Source organism: Hippocampus zosterae, chromosome 14 (assembly GCF_025434085.1).
Source record: "Hippocampus zosterae strain Florida chromosome 14, ASM2543408v3, whole genome shotgun sequence".
NCBI lineage: Eukaryota > Metazoa > Chordata > Actinopteri > Syngnathiformes > Syngnathidae > Hippocampus > Hippocampus zosterae.
This window is the reverse complement of record NC_067464.1, coordinates 14,436,245-14,457,655: the sequence shown is the minus strand read 5'-3', so window position 1 is coordinate 14,457,655 and position 21,411 is coordinate 14,436,245. Positions and strand designations below refer to the sequence as shown.

The window sequence follows — 21,411 nt, the reverse complement described above, 5'->3', positions numbered from 1 at the left end:
TGTGAAAGTAGTACTTGATCTTATTTAAGAGAAACAATTGTGTCTACAAGACAATGGGCGCAATGCAAAAAATATTTTCAATGTCAATTAAAAAAAAATAATCAGTACTTTTCCAATAAGACTTTAAGGAGATTATGACAGGAAAAACAACAAGAACATGAGGCAATTTACAGGCCTCTGGCAACACATTTTTCTTTATTCGAGTAAGATGTGTCAACATCCAGCATGACAAAAATTGTACAAAGTTCACAATTTATAAATGAAATATCACAGCAACTTGTGATTTCACACATTTATAGCAAAATTAAAATGTCAACAAATCCATGCTGTGTCGTAAAAAAATAAATCAAACTTCAGTTCCACAGAGAGCACAATAGTTCATACAAAATCCAGTCTTTGTTCATGGTCACTGATATCCATCTCAAAATTAAATGGTGCAAATAAAGTAATAAAATCTGATGGTCAACAATCTTTTTTTTCAATGAAAAGTCATAAATCGAAATATTTTGCAACCTTTTTGTGTTCTTAGTAGTCACAGATAACTCTTCAGATTAGTTATTTATGTACCAACGTCAGATGAGCAGTTTGTGCTTTAAGAATCCCCTTTCCCGTTTTGACTGATAATTACAAATTAATCCAAAAAACTTGCACTAGCAATCACTCGCCTGAAGCATCACTATATTGGCAAAAAGCTGCAGACACAATGGTGTGGAAAAAAGGTGAATGCAGTTATGGATGATGCGCAGGAGAGAGTCCTGGAAACTGGGCGGCAAAGTTCATTTGATGAGATTCGGTTCCATTCGCTCCGGACAAGGCAAATTCTGATGACTGCTAACAGCTTGAATGTCAGAATGGAGAGGTGCAGACCGTCACGCTGGGTGTGTGTGATGCTGGATTGTATCACCCTCTCAAAAGGTCTCGTTTCACCAGGCCTTTTAAACTTTTTTTTTGTCTTCTGCTTTTTTTCTTTTGATTTTTTTTAAAACTTGAATTGATTGATTACTTAATTCCTTTGTACAATGATTAGATATAAAGTGCTGCTGGGGGCTAACTTCATCTTCCTAAAACATAGCAAAAATGAACATTGATCATGTTTTTACAATAACCTACAGTACAACTGCTGTAGTAATAGTCATCCTCTTCCCTGTTCTTCCTTTTTTCAGTGGTACTTAATCCACACAGTGGCTCCAAGCTGTTGGTTGCTCCAATCGTGTGCCAAAGAGGTCACCTGGAAAATTGCACGTCGCCATATGTAAGGATAATATCTTCAAGGACAAGTGCAAATAGTCTACTGGCACATATGTGGGGACAGTGACCCTGTAAGTCCTGCTGTCTATAAATACTCTTTACAAAACCCTCCTTTTTGTCTCTCGGGTACTGCTTTTAGTTCTGTAAGAACATCAGAACATGGAAACGAAGGTGTCCCTGTGCAAAACATTACTGAAAAAAGTGAAATGAGCATTTTACTTGGAGAGGTCAACAATCAGATTCCTCCTACATTATTTTAAAAAACTTTTTGTATTAAAAGATTTGTATAAAAAATCACTATTTTACATAGCTATATTAAAAAGATTAGTGTTGCCTCACGATTTAAAAACAAGAAATTGCATATACCCCATATTTTGTCTCTTTTCAGATTGTATCTCATAACCATAATTAGCAAATTATTTACTTTTTATATTGCTGAAATATTTGATTATAGCAACACAATTTGGATTTAATAGGAGGATGTGAATAATATATCTAGATCGTTGTCTTAACAGGTGGAATTGAGATTATAGGATGAGATGCATGTGACCGTACATGCACTGCACTGATCTGTTCCCCTGGGAATTAATTTGGTCTGCTAAATTATGGGATTTCCACCATTGGGTTTCCGTGTAATGATGTTAACAATATAACTGCTCATACATACATTCATACAAACGTCCGGTCAGTTTCCCCTTCCAGATTCATTTACAGCACCGATTACAAACCCCCCAAACTTCAGCTACACATTTTTTTTAGGATACAGTAAATGAAAACATATTTTTTTCAAGCATTGTCAAAAATAAAAATAAATAAAAGTCATTTGCAAGCCAGCTCTTGCTCTTGAGCACTCCACAAGCAAGACATGTAAAACCACCCATTTGAAGGGAAGAATGATTTGTTTCATCTTCACGTGTTTTTGTCCATTTAGATCACTGTCCAGCTCAGCTTTTTTTTTGTCATCTAAAATGCTCTGTGGTCAAGCAATAAAAAGAACTCGTGTTCCGTTAGTATCAGCTTACTGTTCAGTAGTATACACTAAAATGTGCATATGTGAGCAGTTAGAAACATTACATGACACTGTCAGCTCATATGAAAACGTACAAAATGTCCTCAAAAACTATTTTGCTGTTAATGCTTTTATGTTCTTCCTCGAAGCAAGAACCCCCCCCACACCCTATCCCCAAAAAAGAAACGAAATTATCGAATGTCTCTTGCGAAGCATAATACCTCTCTCTCTTTTTTTAAATTATTCAGAATATTTAACACTGTACATTATATGTAACTGCTCTGCACAGAGGAGATGGAATCTTCACCGCTCTTGAGGAATTCGGAGAGACAGTCCACATCTTGCAGGGGTGAACATGAGGTTGCCTTTCACAAATGGTTACACTTGGATCCCTTGGACCGCTTGCTTGATGTTGTCCAGCAAGGTTTTGTTTTCCGGACTGTGGTATTGGTCTTGGGTGGTGTACATGTCCGTTAAGGAAGTGACGTAGGCATCAAAGTTTTGTTCAATGGGCTCCTGTAGATCCAAAAACACAACATGAAGCGATTAGAGCAACACATTCCTCCTGACATACATATGAACGACTGATTACGGCAACATACAGATCTAAATCTGAAGATCTAACACAGGTGTTAAATAAGTCAATACATGTGGCAGGTCCTTATGGTTGGCATCACCGTATAAGGAAATAAAAGGGAACCTCATTTCCAATAAGACGGGAACGCACACACACACACACGCACACACACACACATGCACACACACACACACACACACACACACACGCGTGCCAACACAAGCACCTTCAAATACAGTGTTCTCGTGTCCCTTGAAAAGCGCTGTATAAATCTAAATTGTTCTTGTTCTTATTATTTTATTTTGTTGAGACCAGTACACAAATGCAAATGATAACATTGTTGAATCAGTTATGATGAATATGAGATGATTCTATATTAAAAATAAATACGGTACAGCGATTGTACGGACACAAGTCTTGCAACACACCACTTGATCCTGTACAGCAGGGGTGCCCATTAGGTAGATCCTGATCTACCGGTAGATCTAAGACAGGTCCCAAGTAGATTAAAAAAATAAAATAAAGCAGGTAAATCTTGAATTTACGGTGGCGCCTGATTACGTCACTGGAAGTTGTTAGCGCTCAGCAGTCTGCAATTGCAGCTTGTGATCAGAGCTGTTGCGCTCTATCTTTTATCGTCATTCTTCTCATTCAGAGTTTGCTTCATGTACAATTCACCGAGGGCACGGGCAAAGAATAGAAATCTAGGAGGGTCCAGGGAAGCCCTTTAAAATGGTACTTGTGAGCTACGATAGTTAACAGGCTCCAAAAGTGCATCGCATGCCTCAGTTTCAGGCTGTTTCTCATCATCGCCCGTGTGTGTGTGTGTGTGTGTTTGTGCGCACGTCGGTAAGGGTAGATCCCGTGAGGTTAGTTGATCGAAAAGTAGATCTTCGATCCGAAAAGTTTGGGCACCCCTGCTGTACAGTAATCCACAAACACTCTAAATCAGGAATAACCAACAGCCCCATCCCCATTTCATTTTGGACAAGGTCACTAAAAGCATGGTAATAAACTTATTTCATCATCTTTGTAATTAAATAGAACAGAGAATATAAACCAAGGTCTCCTGTCCAATGCTGACCTAAAAAAAACGACGAATAGACAAAAATATGCACAGACATACTCAGAATTGTTAAAATCTGCTTAGATGCAAACACAAGTAAGTAATGTAAAAGTGATCAAATAAAAATAAGGTACAATTAGAATAACCCATTTAACCCTTTTCATGCACCCTGTAAACTGATTACATGATAAGATGTCCACTCTAGTAACTGATGTGCCTGAAAGTGCTAAAATACAATTCTTCACAAAAATAATGCACCTTTTAATCCAGTGCGTCCTAGGTATGATAAAAAAAATAGACCCGTTCATTGGTATTTAGTCGACTAAAACAGTCCATAAAATTCATTATTGATATATTTTTTGCAGCTTATGAGCATAAAAGTGAATTTCAAAGCCTTACTTGCTGGTGGAGCTGTAAGCAACTGTTACTCCGAAGAAGAGGTTCTTTGTGCGGCACCGGTTTCTGTGGGAATAAGGAACATACAGGCTCTTACATGAATTTATAGGAAAACAAGGAATGCTTATACTGATGTTTAACTATCCTTTAGCATTTACTCCATTTGTAATAAAGATGCATCTGGAGACTGTAGTATGCAAGTCTTAGATTCCAAAGTGTACATATGGTAATTTCTTTCATTTTCGCTAGCCAAAAATAAAAACAAAACATGTTTAATAAGACAACAATTCATTTTGTCAGCTCAATCACTTAACAGCTGTCACGTGTACGACAGTGTTCATTTCGCTTTGAAAGCACAGCTTAACAGCAGGTTGAGGCTATTGGGAAATGCTTATTCTGTCCCACTTCACATCTTCAACCTAATGTTTTCAGACATGAGCGATATATGAATTATAATTTCCCATATTCAGGCTAACTTATTTAATTGATAAATGTATTCAATAGGAGATTCCTCTCCAACCATCCAGGCGACTGATCAAGTTATTTGCATAAGCATAGAAGACTGATGAGAACCAAGAGCATCCTGAAAGAGATTGAGAAAGCAAATATTGATTGTTTTTTCTTGAGCACTCCCTGGGGGTGGGGTTAAATATTTAGTATGGAACAGCATCTAGTTTCCCATTCTAAAACTTAACACAACCTGATGGTAAATTTCTCCCATTCCAAAGTCCAAAACCAGCTCATAAGATCTCTTTCCAGAGGGAGGACACTGAAGTGGTAAGAGTCAATTCATCAAGGGACTGTGCAGATATCTCCAATAGGACCGAATAAATCTGTGGATGGAATATGTGGCGCGGAGTCTGACTAATGTACGGTATTTTTTTAATTTTCCTGTCAGACAATGTGGCTCAAATGAGATAGAGGACAGTGGGGTGACCAGGCAGAGTTGGGTAACCTGTCAAACATGAGAGTGGCAGTTAGCTTGCTATTCTGCTTCATTTATAAGCTTGATTATCAGTCTCAGCTCCAATAGACTTTGGAGATTACCAGTACTCTGAAAGTCATTATTGATCTGGAAGGCTATGCTCATGCTCTAAAGATCCGACTCTTTCAGTAGAGATTATGTTGCAGGGTCTTTTTTAAAAAAAAATTAAACTTACAATTCTGATTGTTTTAACTTGTGAGAGTACATTTGTTTCCTCTATTTTCACCTGAGACTAAATTTGTTCTGCAGTTGGGCTCGTTAAACTTGGTTACTGTAGATGCATTTTAAAATGTAATGTGGATATGAAGACTTCCAAGATTTTGCACGTATATTTTTTATTCCGGAAAATGTGTGTCTAAAAAAGCCTTAACTTGTGTTCCGTGTTTTGTGTTCAAGGAATTTTACTTTTCAGATGAAATCATTCCACTACTACCTGTAGTTAGACATCTAATTTGAAAGTATGTTTGGTAAATTCAAAATGAAGTCATACAGAAAAGTAAATATCCCAACCAACAGAAAATGTACACCGAAACAATATTATCAAAAGATGATTTTGTGTGCAACATTCATGTTCTTGATACCTCTTGTGGACAATATTCAAGTTGTTGAAACGTAACCAATGTCCATCCTTCTTATGAGCACCCAACAGACAATTTTTTTCCAAGGTATGCACACACACACACACGCACACACACACACACCAGCATGAATGTGAATACAACATTCTAAACATTGACACAAGCAAGCCTCTCTGCAATGACTATTAACCGCAACTGTCTGGCTTGCTGCTCCTTGGGGCCCTTACCATATGGGGGAGCTGGGCATTAGCTAAACTGTTAACCAGTGACTGGCTGAGGTTGGCCAGCTCATGCAGGAGAGAGTCATTTTGCTGTTCAATCACCTTGTTTTCCTCCTCCATGGACTTCAAGTTGGACTCCATAGTGGTGATCTGAAAAGAGAGAGGAGGTCACAAGGCTTACAGAGATGACCAGCATGTGTCAGCCAGTCAGCTGGGATAAATGTGAACGTTTGAATGTGCTACCTGAGTTCTGAGTTTGATCATGTCTGCTTCCACTTGTGAATTTGAGTCACTTAAGTCTTTGATTTCTTCATCCAGATGTTTGAGCTCCTCTTCGTGATCCAACCCTACAGAGCAGCAAGTCTCACGTTAGAGCAAGGGCCCCGCAAAGGTTTAAAATATGACACTCGACTTCATATTTGATAGGGATCATTAAAATGACACATTAAAACTGTGCAGAGATGAATTATGAAGGACATTAGGAGACACAATCTTCACTGCTCTGAAATATTTGACATGGATCATTTTAGTCAATTAATGGAAGAAAGAATCGCAGACAACTTTGGCTTATGATCTTCTCTCATCATTTATGAGCATCTAAAATTCAGCAAAGGCGAAAGTTAAGTGTCAGCTCAGTTAATCAACGTGAGATTTATGCGTAGGCAGCTTCTGGTTTGGGTGTCACTCCTGTGTGTCATTATTTACAACAAACATCGCCAACACATTTGGAAAGTCCCTATAGTGAATGTAAGTCATGTTGGTACCATTGCTGCTGCGCTGCTGCTTAATTGTGAGCATGTCCATTCCAGAGAGCCTGGCTTTCCTCATGGCTGAGGTGGCACGCGGACAGCCTGACAGACTGGAAAAGCAGTGACATAGGAAATTTGGTAAACATTCTGCAACTCAGTCGAACATGCACCAGTCCAAAAGCGATTATTACACTTCCAAAGTGGCCAAAATTCTAACTGCAAAGCAGAGGCGTCACAGTTTTTATTGGGTTGCAACTTGTCCAAGTAAAATGCGGTAAGTCAAGGGTGTCAAATTTGTTTTCGTTATAGTTATGGCTTCCTTTGAAATGGCCATGAATTCCAAACCCCCAAAGCATATGAACACCTCATGATATATACACGAGAAAGTGAAGTGATGGAGTTTTGAAATCAGAGGCCAGTAAAAAGTGTTTGTTCAAATATTACGTATGTCATTTTTAAAGGGGGAATTGGTAACAAAAAAAATGCTTGCAATAGCTCATTTTTATAAGTGCAAACAATATTTTAGTAAGAAAGAGGAGGACGATACATATAATTAACTTTTTTACAGGCCACATAAACGGATGTGGCTGCCAGATCTTGAGTTTGACACCAGTTCAAAGCATTTTTATAACTCACTCAGGAGGCATGCGTTTTCTCGAGTTCAAAATGTTGTGGATGTAATGTCTCATCTAATTCTCTCATTAAAAATTGTCACAATCATTTAATTGATACATTTGTGATTATTAATATAGCATATTTGTAAATATTTTGGCAATGTGTTGGCCATTTCTATTTTGTCTACTTTGATCGTAAAAGATTTGGGAAACACACACTTCCGAAAATGTGACGTCCATCATTGTCTGTCGAGCTTGTCCTCATTTTGGTCGCGGGTAAACTAGAACCTATCCCAGCTGGCTGACATTAACGAATGGGGTGGATTGGACTGGTCGCTAGTCAGTCGTAGGGCTCACACTCACGTTTACTCCTTTTGACAATTTCGAGTCTTACAAAAAAAAACTAACGTGCGTCTTTTGGGGATATGTGAGGAAGCCCCAGAGAAAATCAACACAGGCGCAGGGAAAATATACAAACTCCACACAAAAAGGACAGAGCTGAGATTCAAACCCTGAAGCGTATGAAGTGCTAAGAACCTGTCTGCAATGGTATAAGAAAGTCTTGCCAAACAATAGAAAGTGACCTATTGTATTATTAGCTTATTAAGTTACAATGAATGCAGAGTTGTTGAAATAACTTGATTTGATTCAACAGATGTGCCTAATATACGATTACATTCATGGAACTAAAAAAAAAGTAACTGAATAAGTACCTTCGGTGTGTCAGAAAACTGCCGCTGACATGACCCGAGCCGTCGCAGCCCGGCGTAGGACAGGACATTCCCTCCGTCTTGCCAGACTTCCATGTGAACTGGATGCCATTTAGGTAGCCATCTTTTTGTCTTTTGGCAGCTATGGGACATCCTGACGCACTTCTGTGGGATGCATACTTTCCTGTCACATGACCCTGACCATCACAACCAGGAACAGGACACCTGCCGGGTCAAGAGTCAAACATGCACAGATGACATATGCTAATTCTATTGATCTGCATTGTTCCATCACATTTATATTGATTACAGTAGACCTTCACGGTCATGTGTTGCTCATGTCAATGACACAGCTGCATTACTGTGCACGACTGGCTATAGCATCTATTACTCTCTGTTGTCCTCTTGTGAAGTAAACAGCGCACCGTGTACAGTGACACTTGGAGACAATCCAACGATTTTAGTAACTCTCAACGAAATGTCCCGTTGGCACTTACTTTGACCCGTTCGTCGTGAACAAATTACGCGGCGTTGATCAGATTGCATGTTTCACCTCCTTCCAGATAGTTAATAGGATGGCGATCAGGAACCACTTGACAATAGGTTAACGTTTTGTTCGCAGCATGCTTTGGAGTTTTTTTTAGCTGTGTGTTGGGTGTCTTTATCCTGCTGAAGGACACATGGCCTGTTGATGAGGCCAATCTATCTAACAATATTTTGTTCAGGATGACTTGAGAAGCTTGAGATTTCATTTAGCACAGATGAGATAGCCTGTCCTGGATTAAGCAAAGCAGCCTTCAGAAAAGAAACTCCCTCCATGTTTTTATTAGGTAACGTGTTGTTTTAGTTGCTCACATGGCACAGGCAAAATTGTTCCCACCCTTCCATATTAAAGAAATAAAAAAGCAAGAACGATCACTGAACTAACCAGAAACTGACAAGAATGGAATTTGTCACAGCAAAAGACACAAAGACTTTGGGACAGATTTTGCAAGTCACATCAGCTGAACAATTATAAATATGTTTTGAATCTTTGCAGGGTAATTAAGAAGGCTGTTACAACATTCTGGATCCGAATTCGCTGCCCAGTGTCCGAAACACAGTATAATGACTCAAAACAGACAAAGGTAATGACAACCGTCACTGGCAAAGAACAACACAACAGAATATTCTCAAACGGCCTTCCATGAGCCCGTATCCAAATCCGATTGAATAACTGTAGGGGATGAAAGATGCCATCTTGAGAAGGCATCCTTCAAACCTGAGACTGCTGAAGCAGGTTGCTCAATTTAGAAAAATGGCAGGAGCACACACCTCATTGAGAGTTACAGGAAAAGACTAACTGCTATGAAAGGACATGCAAAAATGTTCATTGTTGACACTCGGCACATAAAAAAATAAAGAAATAAATTAAGGAAAATCAAAGAACTACTGTCGGGGTTTATTAAACTTCAGAGGATTGATCATTTAGTGAGCATGCGTAAGACCTTCTTTATATTTCCTGGTTCTAAAATACTATCCTGTACATGATCAACAACTTTACAGGCACCCGCACTGCTTATTTCCACCTCTGCAATATTACCAGACTTCGCCCTTCCCTCACCCCCCGCACCACTGCTATCCTTGTCCACAGTCTTGTCACATCCCGCCTTGATTACTGCAACGCTCTCCTCTTCGGTCTACCTCAAAAGTCCCTTCATAAAATCCAGCTGGTTCAGAACGCCTCTGCTCGTAGCATCACAAAAACATCTTCCCACCAGCACATCACCCCCGTTCTCCAACAGCTCCACTGGCTCCCTGTTCAACATCGAATCAACTACAAACTGCTTCTATATACATATATGGCCATCCACAACCTGGCCCCTCCTTACCTATCTGACCTTCTCCAGGTGCATATCCCCTCTCGCTCCCTCAGATCCTCGTCCTCCCTCCGCCTGTCAGTGCCCCCTGCCCGACTGATCACCATGGGAGCCAGAGCCTTCAGTCACGCGGCTCCAAAGCTCTGGAACAACCTACCTCCGGACCTCCAAAACTGCACACCTCTTTCCACTTTCAAGTCCGGACTAAAAACACACCTGTTCAGGATGGCCTACAACACATAGCTCTTCCATTTCCTATATTTTTATGATTTTATGTCCTGTTTTTATATAACATCTCGTTTACGAATTTTTACATTGTATTTTCTTATTGTTTGTACAGTGTCCTTGGGTGGCATGAAAGGCGCTTTTAAATAAAATGCATTATTATTATTATTATTATTGATAGTCTCATCACACATGCAATGCATCACAGCACAGCTGCTAATCGGATGCAGTCGGGATAGAAGTCATTCCATATGTCATTTGTCACCGGATGGATTATGGTGAAGATAATGTCAGGCTCAAGAAGCATAATTTTTGTCGGCAAATTGTGAAGTATTGATTTGAGATCAACTTGATGATTTTTCCGATATTTTTTTAATTCCTTTGGCTGTCAACCGAAACATATTGCAGAATTAAGAATTGTAGATCCTTTTTAGAGCCAGAGCACATTTTAAATGTATGGCCAGTATATTTGAATAATGTCCGCACAACACCAACCAAAAATGTTACAAAGTGACTTAGTCATTGTGTAATGTGGGCCTGTTTAGTTGAACTCCAAACTCTCATTCTGTTGCAGGAATGGCAAGAGGTGGACAAACAGGTTAATTGCTGTCTAATGGAAGAGTATTTAATTGCTTTGTTATGACGCAAAATTCTTACTTTACACGTCCCGTTTTAACTCAAGAATACAGACATTGATTTTAATTTCAATGGGGGAATTGAAGTAATATGAATCTGGTGGTACTTTTTTGTCCTCCCGGTTCCCTCTTGTTTGATTTGATCTCGGGGGGGGGGGGGGGGGCTCTCGCATGACAGCATTCAAGACTACCCTTTTGAATGGGAATTTTGTTCGTTAGAATTTTGGTGATTAACACTTTAATGTGATACTCAGACAATTACTTCAATGTCTTGAAACATGTCTGTCTGTTTCAATCTCTGAAACAGTCATGTCCAGAAAAGCTTTCTTGTGCACAAACTAATTATGCACTATGTTCATCGGAGACATTTGCCTCACACGAAGCAGCTGATGTTTGATATGCATAAATAAAAGACGACAAAAACAATGGAAGCATATTTCTTTACCTAGATAATCATCTCATTTGCATGTACTTTATTTATTTTTTTTCAATGCTTATTCAATCTGAGCACCAAAACTACAAATACACTTTCCACAGAGCCGCAGCAACCATTTATATCCATCTCTCCATTTTTTAAATTTTTTATAGCCCCTGACCTCATTACGTTTGCGAGTTTGCTGCAGCCTCTCCTATCTTTGGGCAAGGGTTCACACTGGATTGGTCGACAGACAATAGTTGTGCACATACCATACAGACAAATGAACGTCCACGCTACCAGATACATTTAGAGCAATGGTGGCCAAGCAGTCAGACGCTCAGAGCCACAATTCTTACCGTGGTACTGCGAAGCACCAGATCATACATATGGGCGCACATCAACTGCCGCAATCCTGTCCCCTCACTCCCGATCTCTCTTTTGCATGTTTTGGCGAACTTCCCTTCTTTATTTGGCATCTTATCATGTGCAATGTTCCAAGCAAGTTGATCATACATTTGGACATTGTGTCGACATTTCTGCCTGGCCTTTAGAAGAGAGCACCCTGTGCTTGTGAAGTTCAGCCCCCTGGAAAATTCCTGGTTGATGATTGCATGGAGGGAACTGACGTACCAATGAAGATTATAAGCCTTGAAATGCTCAAATGATGCCTAACATGGAAGGCAGAATGAGCCCTCTGAATATCCCCTAGCACAGACAAGCATATGTGCTCACAGAATATGCTGGATTTGCTGTGTTTTTGTGCTGGTCTTGCAAGTACACATTCAAGAGGCCTTGATCACATGCAAAACAGCCTGTCCATATTTGGTAAGGCTGACCTATCAGCTGACCAGGAAGTAAAAAGTGAGGCTCTCTGCACTGGTTTGGACAAGCAGACTGCATCTCGACAAAATGTATTTTTGCAGTCTTTGCTCATTTTAAGGAGGAGGTGACAATATGTTTTTGATTATTAATAGAGTAAATGCACTGTATTTATCAAGGCAACTTCCATTGTCCTCATGCTGTTACCTGCAATTAAGTCAGCCAAAATAGCAGTAAATTGCTTGTCAGCCTCTCTTGAGAAAAGACCAGGTCCACGAGGCGTTCCTCATCCAAAATGGGAACACCCATTTGCAGATATAGCTGGACCATATTGGCTCACTAGCGCTCCATTCTGAGGTCACCGCCCTTCACCGAACACACAATGAATGGGCTTGACAACGGCGTGCTGCTAAATTCAGAGCGAAAAAGACTCCAATAGCAGCATGAAATCAGGGCGTGGGGGTGGGGGGTGGCTTGCGAGCCGCGGGTTGGCCATTTAGAGCCTTTATTTCGGCGAACATGCATGCTTTTGAAACGTAGAAGAAAGCCAAAGTACCTGGTGAAAACCTATACAGTACACGGGCACAAGGAGGACATGAAAACTGTGCACGGGAAGGCTAGAGCCGGAATTCGAAGACCAAACTTTCGGAACTGTCAGGCAGGCATTCTAATGACAAGGCCACCGTGCTGCCACCTTTTGATATCATGTTCTTCAATATACAGTATGACGGCGCCCATAATACTGTACACATATAGTTCAATGTCAGCCACTCATTCTAGCAGTCACACATGGTACATCACCCGCCAGCAAACATTTAGTTTGAGAAGAGGCCAAGTGTGGTGTTTGTGTTCTGCACCACAAAGAGAAATCAATTGGGCTGCAGGAGTGAGGCCCACAAAAGCCCACTGAGGGATTTCGGTAACGTCCAATCAATTTCTCCCTGCTTCTCTGATTGCCAGTCACTCCCTTCTCTCCTGGTGGTTCTGCAGGAGCGATCCAAACACTGCACAATTTTCACCTTGCTGAATGGCAACATGCGCAAGTCTCACCTGCAACTCTGTCCCATCATTGTAGATCTGTCATCGCAAACATCCATGCAGATGCAAGACCATGTTTTAATGTCGTATTTATTCTCTTTCACTGTGCATTTTTAGGACTTTTGTATGAGGCATACAACAGTTTGGGAGTTTTTTTTTCATTCTAGTCAGTTTTTATTTGTTTTTTGACTTCAGTCTTTTAAATTCAGTTAGTTTTAATTAGTTTTGCAATTGAGTTGGTTCATCGTTTTTTTTTTCTTGAAAATGCTTCAAGATTGCAAGATGAAAAAAAATGTGACAAAAAGTATTGTGTAAGCAAGTCAAGTAAAGTAAAATGTCCAACTGACTGTTTGACCTACAATCTTTCGTAAATACAGAATATTCAACATTAAAAATAAACCTCGAAAGCTCATGTATGAAATTAATTGACAAAGACAAAAATGCAGGATGTTTTCATTATAATATAGTTCATTTTGGTTTCAAGTTTCCTAAATGTAAAATGTAGTTTCAGTAATGTTTTTTAATCCCTCTAATTTTGTTTTCTTAATGAAATGCTTTTTTGGGGGGCATTTTAGAAATGTTATTAGTTTTCGTTAACTACAATAGCCTTGATATGTATATGCCATATGTATTGATCTCACGGTTCAAGTCATCTTTATGCTACCTGATAGGTTCTTGGTCTTCCTTGTTCTCTTTGCTGTGGATGATCTTTATCCCACTTTTCCTGGCCCGCGGACACCCTGAGAGGCTGCAGATAAATTGTTGCAAATGGTACAAGGATAGTTCAGAATAAATTGGACACCTTTTGTAAGAGTACAATCGGCTGATCTATTTCTGGTGGAGTTAGTAATGTGTACCTTCTGTGAGAGGCGTAGTTGCCAGTGATATGTCCCGAACCGTCGCACCCTGGTGTCGGGCACCTGGGGCAGAAAACACAAAAAAGGGCTCAGGGCCAAGCATCATGGAAAAAAAAGAAAAGAAAATTATATTTGCATATATATAAGATAATATATATATGAGATAATATAATATAGTATCAATCACCAAAACACCAAACACAATTGAAAAAAGGTGAAGAAAACGTTTTGCTGAGTATATTTTAACACACACACACACACACATAAATATATAAATATGATAATATAGGTACTATCATTAAATTACATTCAATTATTTATCTTTGGGGATTGGTTGGAAGAGTTGATGCAATTCTGCCTCAAAAGTGAGGTACTCTACCTGGTGCATTAACTATTTAGCATTCAGAAATGTTGATGAGAGAATAAAGGGACTGAGGCAAAATCTCCTTTCACACATTGTTTGCTCTCAAATGAGGTGAAATGAGACCAACTTTGTTGTCACTTTGTCTTGCTTTAAACAAGACCAGTGGCGGAAGTTGAAATCACACAAGTCATCTCACGCCTTACTTGAGCTCTTGCGCGTTGTTGGCCAGCATACTCCGAATACTTTTATCAGCTAACGGACAACCTGAGAGACTGAGAAATACACCCTGACATTAGCAACAAAACAATCGGGAGGAACGCAAATAATTGTGGCAAAATTCACATGAACAAATACTTGACAATGCAAAACAGCCATGACATGTAGAGGATGTGTTATTAGTTGCTGAATTAGTGTCCAAAAACATGCACGCACTCCTCAGAATACCCCTAATTTTGATTTAAAATTAACTATTGGTGTGCATATTTTCAAAGATATGATGGACTTGACGAGAAAAGTGTCATGAGGTTAAGTGTACCTTCAAGACTAGTATCGTTCAACTCTTGCCCAACTATTTGAAAAGCAACACTCAGTCATTCTGCGTGAACTGACAAACTCAAAACGGTTTAAAAAAAAATTCAAGAAAAAGAAATCGGACAAGAATTGATTTGAAGGTTGATTGGTAATTTTCCATCTTGACTCAACGTAGCCTTTAAACTGTTGCTGACTGAATTTGTGTCTGCTAATTTGCCAGATGTCAAAGGACTCTTGACAGCATAGTCGAGGTAAGCTGAAAACAATAAATAAGTCGGAGACCACCAGGAGAAAAGGAAGTCACACCTTCGATGTGAGGCGAAATTGCTTGTCAAGTGACCACTTCCGTCACACCCCGGTGTGGGACATCTGTCACCGAAAAAATAGACAGATTTATAAAGCCAAAGGGAGGGAAGAAAATATGAATATTGCAGAAGAGGGTGTTGATTGACATTGTTGTTGGCTTTCATTGTTTCCAGTTTAGCTTCACTGTCTGTGATTCATTTCGTGGTTGTGACACCAGATACGATTTACATTTTAGATGTATAAGACTGAATGATCAAAACGGAGAAACTACAAGCAAGCTTCATTGTTCACCCAGTATGCTGTAGTGTTTTTTCCTCCCTCATTTACAAGAGAGGCACCATCTACCGTTGAACAATTCCTTGTAAGTTTTTAACTTGGTAAAAAAAGATTAGTCTGATTCAGTGTGGACTAATGGATATAAAGCTGCTGAATGGAATAATATAGCAAGCACACAGAACAGGATGGAAAAGTGCAAGATAAGTGGTGCTCTGCAAATAATGACTGAATGGCGCCTAAATGGCGGGTGCAAATGTGTACACGTTAAGATGGATAAGTCATTGTAGGCTGACCCTTACGTTATCAGGTCCTTCTTACTCTCCTTGCACTGGGCATACTTGGGTTTGGGACTGGGCATGTTGACATCTGTGGTGTAGGAGCGGTCCTCCAGCAAGTCTTGGAAAGGGTCCAGGTCATCCTGCAGGATGAAGAAAATAGAGGAAGAGATGATGTCATTCATAAACTGCTTTGGCTCATAAGCACATTTTGAGACGACTTTACTACAGTTCTACAACAAATTATACACTCGCCTGCTGTGTTTTTGGGAACCTTCACAACTATGGACACACCAGTCTTCAAAAACTATATTCTATATATCATACCTGTATATAATATAACTCTTGCCCATAACATGTCTAAAGTGCTGGAAAAAGAATTGAGCGGTACATCCTGTTCGCTCCCCGCGACCCTAGTGAGGATCAAGCGGCTCGGAAGATGAATGAATGAATGAATGAATGAATCCTGTTCGCTGATAATCAATTTGGTTTGAAATGGGAACATAGCACAGATTTATGTCTGTATTGTTTGTAAAAAAAAAAATCCTCATCTCACCCCTCGGGTGGTGTCCGTCCCTCATTCAGCTCGGGTCCTCTACCAGAGGCCAGGAAGCTTGAGGGTTCTGCGCAGTATCCTTGCCGTTCCCAGCACTGCACATTTCTGGACTGAGATGTCCGATGTTATTCCCGGGATCAACCACTCATCTAGTTTGGGGGTCACTGCCCCGAGTGCTCCGACCACCACAGGCACGACTGTCACCTTTACCTTCCAGGCTCTCTCCAGCTCCTCTCTGAGCCCTTGGTATTTCTCGAGTTTCTCATGTTCCTTCTTCCTGATGTTTCCATCACTTGGGACCGCTACATCCACTACAACTATGATCACGATATCTGGTTGGTTCGCCATTACCATCTTGTTAGTCTGGATCTGGAAGTCCCACAGGATCTTCGCTCTGTCATTCTCCACCATCTTCGGAGGTGTTTCCCATTTTGACCTTGGGGTTTCCAGTCCATACTCCGCACAGATGTTTCGGTAGACTATGCCAGCCACCTGGTTATGGCGTTCCATGTAGGCTTTCCCTGCCAGCATCTTACACCCTGCAGTTATGTGTTGGATTGTCTCAGGTGCCTCCTTGCACAACCTACACCTTGGGTCTTGTCTGGTGTGGTATATCTGGGCCTCGATGGCTCTGGTGCTCAAGGCCTGCTCCTGAGCAGCCAGGATGAGTGCCTCTGTGCTGTCAGCCACTTCAGTTATGGTCCGGTGGTACATCCCGTGTAGGGGCTTGTCCTCCCATAATGGTCCCTCTTCCAGCGCCTCATCTTCTGTTCCCCATTGTCTGAGACATTCTCTGAGTACGTCATCCGATGGAGCCTTCTCCTTGATGTATTCATGGAGCTTGGGTGTTTCATCCTGGACAGTGGCTCTCACACTCACTAGTCCCCGGCCTCCTTCCTTTCGGCTTGCGTACAGTCTCAGGGTGCTGGATTTGGGATGGAACCCTCCATGCATGGTTAGGAGTTTTCGGCTCTTAACGTCCGTGGTCTGAATCTCTTCCTTTGGCCACCTTATTATTCCTGCAGGCTATCTGATCACTGGCAGGGCATAGCTGTTTATTGCCCGGGTCTTATTCTTGCCATTGAGCTGGCTTCTTAGGACTTGCCTCACTCGCTGGAGGTATTTGGCCGTAGCCGCTTTCCTTGTTGCCAGTTCGAGGTTGCCATTGGCTTGTGGTATACCAAGGTACTTGTAGCTGTCCTCAATGTCTGCTATTGTTCCTTCAGCCAGTGAGACCCCTTCAGTGCAGACTACCTTTCCTCTCTTAGTCACCATCCGACTACATTTCTCAAGCCCGAATGACATCCCGATGTCGCTGCTGTAGATCCTGGTTGTGTGGATCAGGGAATCTATATCCTTTTCGCTTTTAGCATACAGCTTTATGTCATCCATGTAGAGGAGGTGACTGATTGTAGCTCCATTTCTGAGGCGGTATCCATAGCCTGTCTTGGTGATTACTTGGCTTAGGGGGTTCAGTCCTATGCAGAACACCAGTGGGGAGAGTGCATCACCTTGGTATATGCCACATTTGATGGACACTTGGGTAAATGGCTTGCCATTGGCTTCAAGTGTGATTTTCCACATCCTCATCGAGTTCGCAACGAAGGCGGCTCTTCGGGTCCTGTTCACCTATATATATATATATATATATATATATATATATATATATATATATATATATATATATATATATATATATATATATATATATATACGTCAGTAAATTTTAGATAAACAAAAGAAGTACAACTCTGATGTCCCTCTCTCTGTCTCCCTCTCACTCTCTTCCTCTCTCTGCTTTACAAGGGTTGGGGGGTGTGCCAGCCAATAGCAGGGCACACAGAAATGAACAACCATTTCATTTCTGTGTGCTCACACTCACACCGAGGGACAATTTAGAATGTTCAATCAGCCAGCCATGCGTGTTTTTGGAATGTGGGAGGGAACCGGAGTACCCGGTCAAAACCCGCGCAGGCACAGGGAGAACCTGCAAATTCCACATGGGGAGGCTGGAGCTGGAATTGATCCTGGTATATCTGCAGGTCGACGCACTGGGCCACCTCTCTCTCTCTCTCTCTCTCTCTCTCTCTCTCTCTCTCTCTCTCTCTCTCTCTCTCTCTCTCTCTCTCTCTCTCTCTCTCTCTCTCTCTCTCTCTCTCTCATGTTTCTAACTTGTGAGAAAAAATATATATAAACATCAACTGAAGATTTTTTTATTTCATGTTTTGATTTTTCTCCAGGTATTCCAAAAGCGTGTGTTTTTTTAATTGAATGCTCTAAATTGTCCATACATCAGGATGTGAGAGAATGAATGATTGTTTGTCAATATGTTCCCTGGATTTGACTGGTGCTAAGTCCAGGGCACATAGTCACCTGCTCCAGCTCAACCGTGACCTAAAGGAGGGCAAGCGCTGTAGAAAAAGGAATAGATAGCGGCTCAATATGGATGTTGATGGATGTCGCTATTGAACCTAACCTTGCGAACAGAATAGGATCTTTTTTGTGAGCTTCACTGCAGGTACAGGTATACAGTATTGATTTTTTCCCCTTTCTTAAGAACAATTGAGGCAGTTGGCTAGGCTTGTTCCTGTAATGCACAATTCAACCACTAGATGGAAACGTCCTGTCGTATCACCATAAAAAGGACCGTGCTTTGTCTGCAGTGTGCACTGTGTAACCAGGGCACGGCGGCAGTTGATGCAATTTCCTCTCCTATTTTTTTCCTTCTACGCCCACAGTGTAAGTACAGTATGGCCTATCAACAGACAAACCCAGAAATGATTCCGGTATACCTAAACTATGTGTGTGTGTGTGTGAGGCTGGGTCATTTTAGGCCTCCCCAATTAAAGGAAGACAGGAAGAATGCAGGCATGCATCGCAGTAAATAGGCTAGCTTTGGATCACACTAAAACAGACACCAACACACACCCAGACAATGCGTATGCGGAACAGAGAGAGGGATGGTGTTTGATTGTGTGAGTGAGAGAGAGAGAGAGAGAGAGAGAGCACATTGGGGCGTCTGTGCACATCGACAGATGCACCCAGCAATGGTGCATTGATTTCCAGCAGTTCTTTGATGAGATGAGCTATTCCGCCTCCCTCCCAAGGTGCTACTTTGCATAATTCATCTCAGAGAAGAGCAAAATGTGGGAAAAAAAGGTAGCACGATGTGGGTAACGTGACACAAACAGAGAAGATACCTCAGTGCATTTTATTTCTGGGGTCAATTCACTTGCAGATTCACTTGGACTGCTTCTGAAAATTTTAATTATTACTTTTCGAGTGGTACCAAATTTGACAGCGAGTGAAGACAGGAAACGAGAGACCCAGAAGATGTTCAAACAGCAATGCAAATGTTTGACAATTTGGATTCCGTACATGGAGCGAGGGTTTAAACTCAGACACAGAGCAGACGGTTTGAAGTGAAGCATCTACATCATCAATCTGTGCCGTCAAAACAACCACCATCCCAGCAGAATCTTACCGTAATGCTATAAATTACTGTCTTATTTCTCTTTATTACCATTGTTTCACCTCATTGAGTTGATTTTGTTGTTGTTTTTTTTTTCATGAAGCAAGATCACATGAAAATACACAACACGGACAACATAAGTGACATAACATTGCAGGGACAGGAAATTCTAGTCACCCCACTTTAGGTATCACTTTTCAACAAGACTTTAGCATCCTTTTTTTCTTTTCTTTTTTTGTGAAGCATTTGTAAGGGCATAGGTGTGGTTGAAATCAGGGCCATCAGGTCCTTCCGTACCAAAACTCATCCAACCATATGGACCTGGTTTTTGTCATGCTGCTGATTAAGTAATCTATTCGGACCAAACATATTCACTATTCAGACACGTCATAGTGAATGTTTCGTGTCATGTATCAAAAAAAACATTCCTCCGTAACAGAAGCAGAACAGGCCATCATTTCCGTGATTAGAAAAATATATTTTGAATGCGACAATGACATTTTTGTGATGCAGCAGCAGTTCCAAGAATTTACCAAATCAAAACATTTTTTGCCACATGAATCAAAAGATACTTATATTCCTTCCGTTACCTCTTTCTCGTCCTCATCTATGTGTTTGATCTTGGTGTAGTCTACAGGCAGGTCCCAACAGTCGGCAGCGTCGCCCATGCCGTAGCAGCGGGAGCCCAGAAGGGCAGCTTGCCTTTGGGGGGACATGGGCTCTAGTGGGGTGAGCACAGAGTCCCCTCCGCCGCTGCACAGACGCTTGCTCATACTCAGGTCCAATGTACCGTTCTCGTCAACATCCAGGCTGGGACTCTGGATGTGGTGGTATTTGGAGGGGGTAAAATGAGAGTGGTGTTTGTGATGCATGTGTGCGTTTGGTGTTTCAGTCCAATGATAATGGTGGAAGGGGAAAACAGTGATACATCAGGATGCAAAATAGAAAGAGAGAAGAGAGAGAGACAGAGAGAGAGTTTGGGATTAAATAACAGTCAAACATGCTGTACGCAGAGCTGTACTCAACGACGACTGAATTTTAAGAGAAATACAGGCTGCTATTGACAGTTGTTTTTATTATGTATATATTTTTAATTCAGCTATCTCAAACAATATACTTCAGTCCTGAATAACAAACCATGTACTTTACTGTTGCCCTTGCAATGGGCCAAAAGTGGACAAGGACATCAGTGCTCAAGGACAAGCGCATCCCTCTGTGAGCAACTCTTTACTCTGTATCTCTCTCTTTCCTCCCAGCCTGCTGTATAGTGTGTCCCCGTGTTCTGCGCAGTCACAAGTGGGTGTGCTGGCACTACTGTGTGTTGCACGCGTGTGACTCTAATGTGAGTGGACGTCATGGGATGGAGGAGGTGGAGGGGATGAGGGGGGCTGAGGACTCGGGCTTGGCTTCGAGAGCTGTGATGAGCAGCAATGGCTGGAACTAGACCGATGCAAACCCCAAAATAGAGAGACAACCATGCTGTGCACCAACACAAAGTGGGCCACTGCAACACTATTCGATATTTTCTTTACTGCTTGGCCCTCTCTGTCCGTGCACCGTCACCTTTGGAAAATGTACTCTTAATGTTTGCACAAAGAAAAAAAAGAGACAATCTGCAATTACACTA

At 41.1% G+C, this 21,411-nt stretch overlaps 1 protein-coding gene across 9 annotated transcripts in view; it reads right to left on the bottom strand.

The window, feature by feature from the left end:
- Positions 1-166: 166 nt before the first annotated feature.
- The window catches only part of myt1lb (myelin transcription factor 1-like, b), a 131,827-nt gene continuing 110,582 nt past the window's right edge, over positions 167-21,411 (bottom strand). For 4 of the 9 annotated variants that reach the window (XM_052086669.1, XM_052086668.1, XM_052086670.1 and 1 more), the window contains exons 12-23: positions 20,375-20,602; positions 15,781-15,899; positions 15,206-15,268; positions 14,572-14,640; positions 14,005-14,067; positions 13,812-13,895; positions 8,157-8,378; positions 6,845-6,939; positions 6,324-6,427; positions 6,087-6,230; positions 4,300-4,362; positions 167-2,773 (exon numbers count right to left, since the gene is read on the bottom strand). In XM_052086669.1, coding sequence (XP_051942629.1) covers positions 2,636-2,773; positions 4,300-4,362; positions 6,087-6,230; positions 6,324-6,427; positions 6,845-6,939; positions 8,157-8,378; positions 13,812-13,895; positions 14,005-14,067; positions 14,572-14,640; positions 15,206-15,268; positions 15,781-15,899; positions 20,375-20,602 — 1,392 coding nt within the window. In that variant the 3' untranslated portion in view covers positions 167-2,635. The remainder of the gene's footprint in view (positions 2,774-4,299; positions 4,363-6,086; positions 6,231-6,323; positions 6,428-6,844; positions 6,940-8,156; positions 8,379-13,811; positions 13,896-14,004; positions 14,068-14,571; positions 14,641-15,205; positions 15,269-15,780; positions 15,900-20,374; positions 20,603-21,411) is intronic. The other 5 variants (XM_052086671.1, XM_052086672.1, XM_052086674.1 and 2 more) reach the window with 4 other exon arrangements.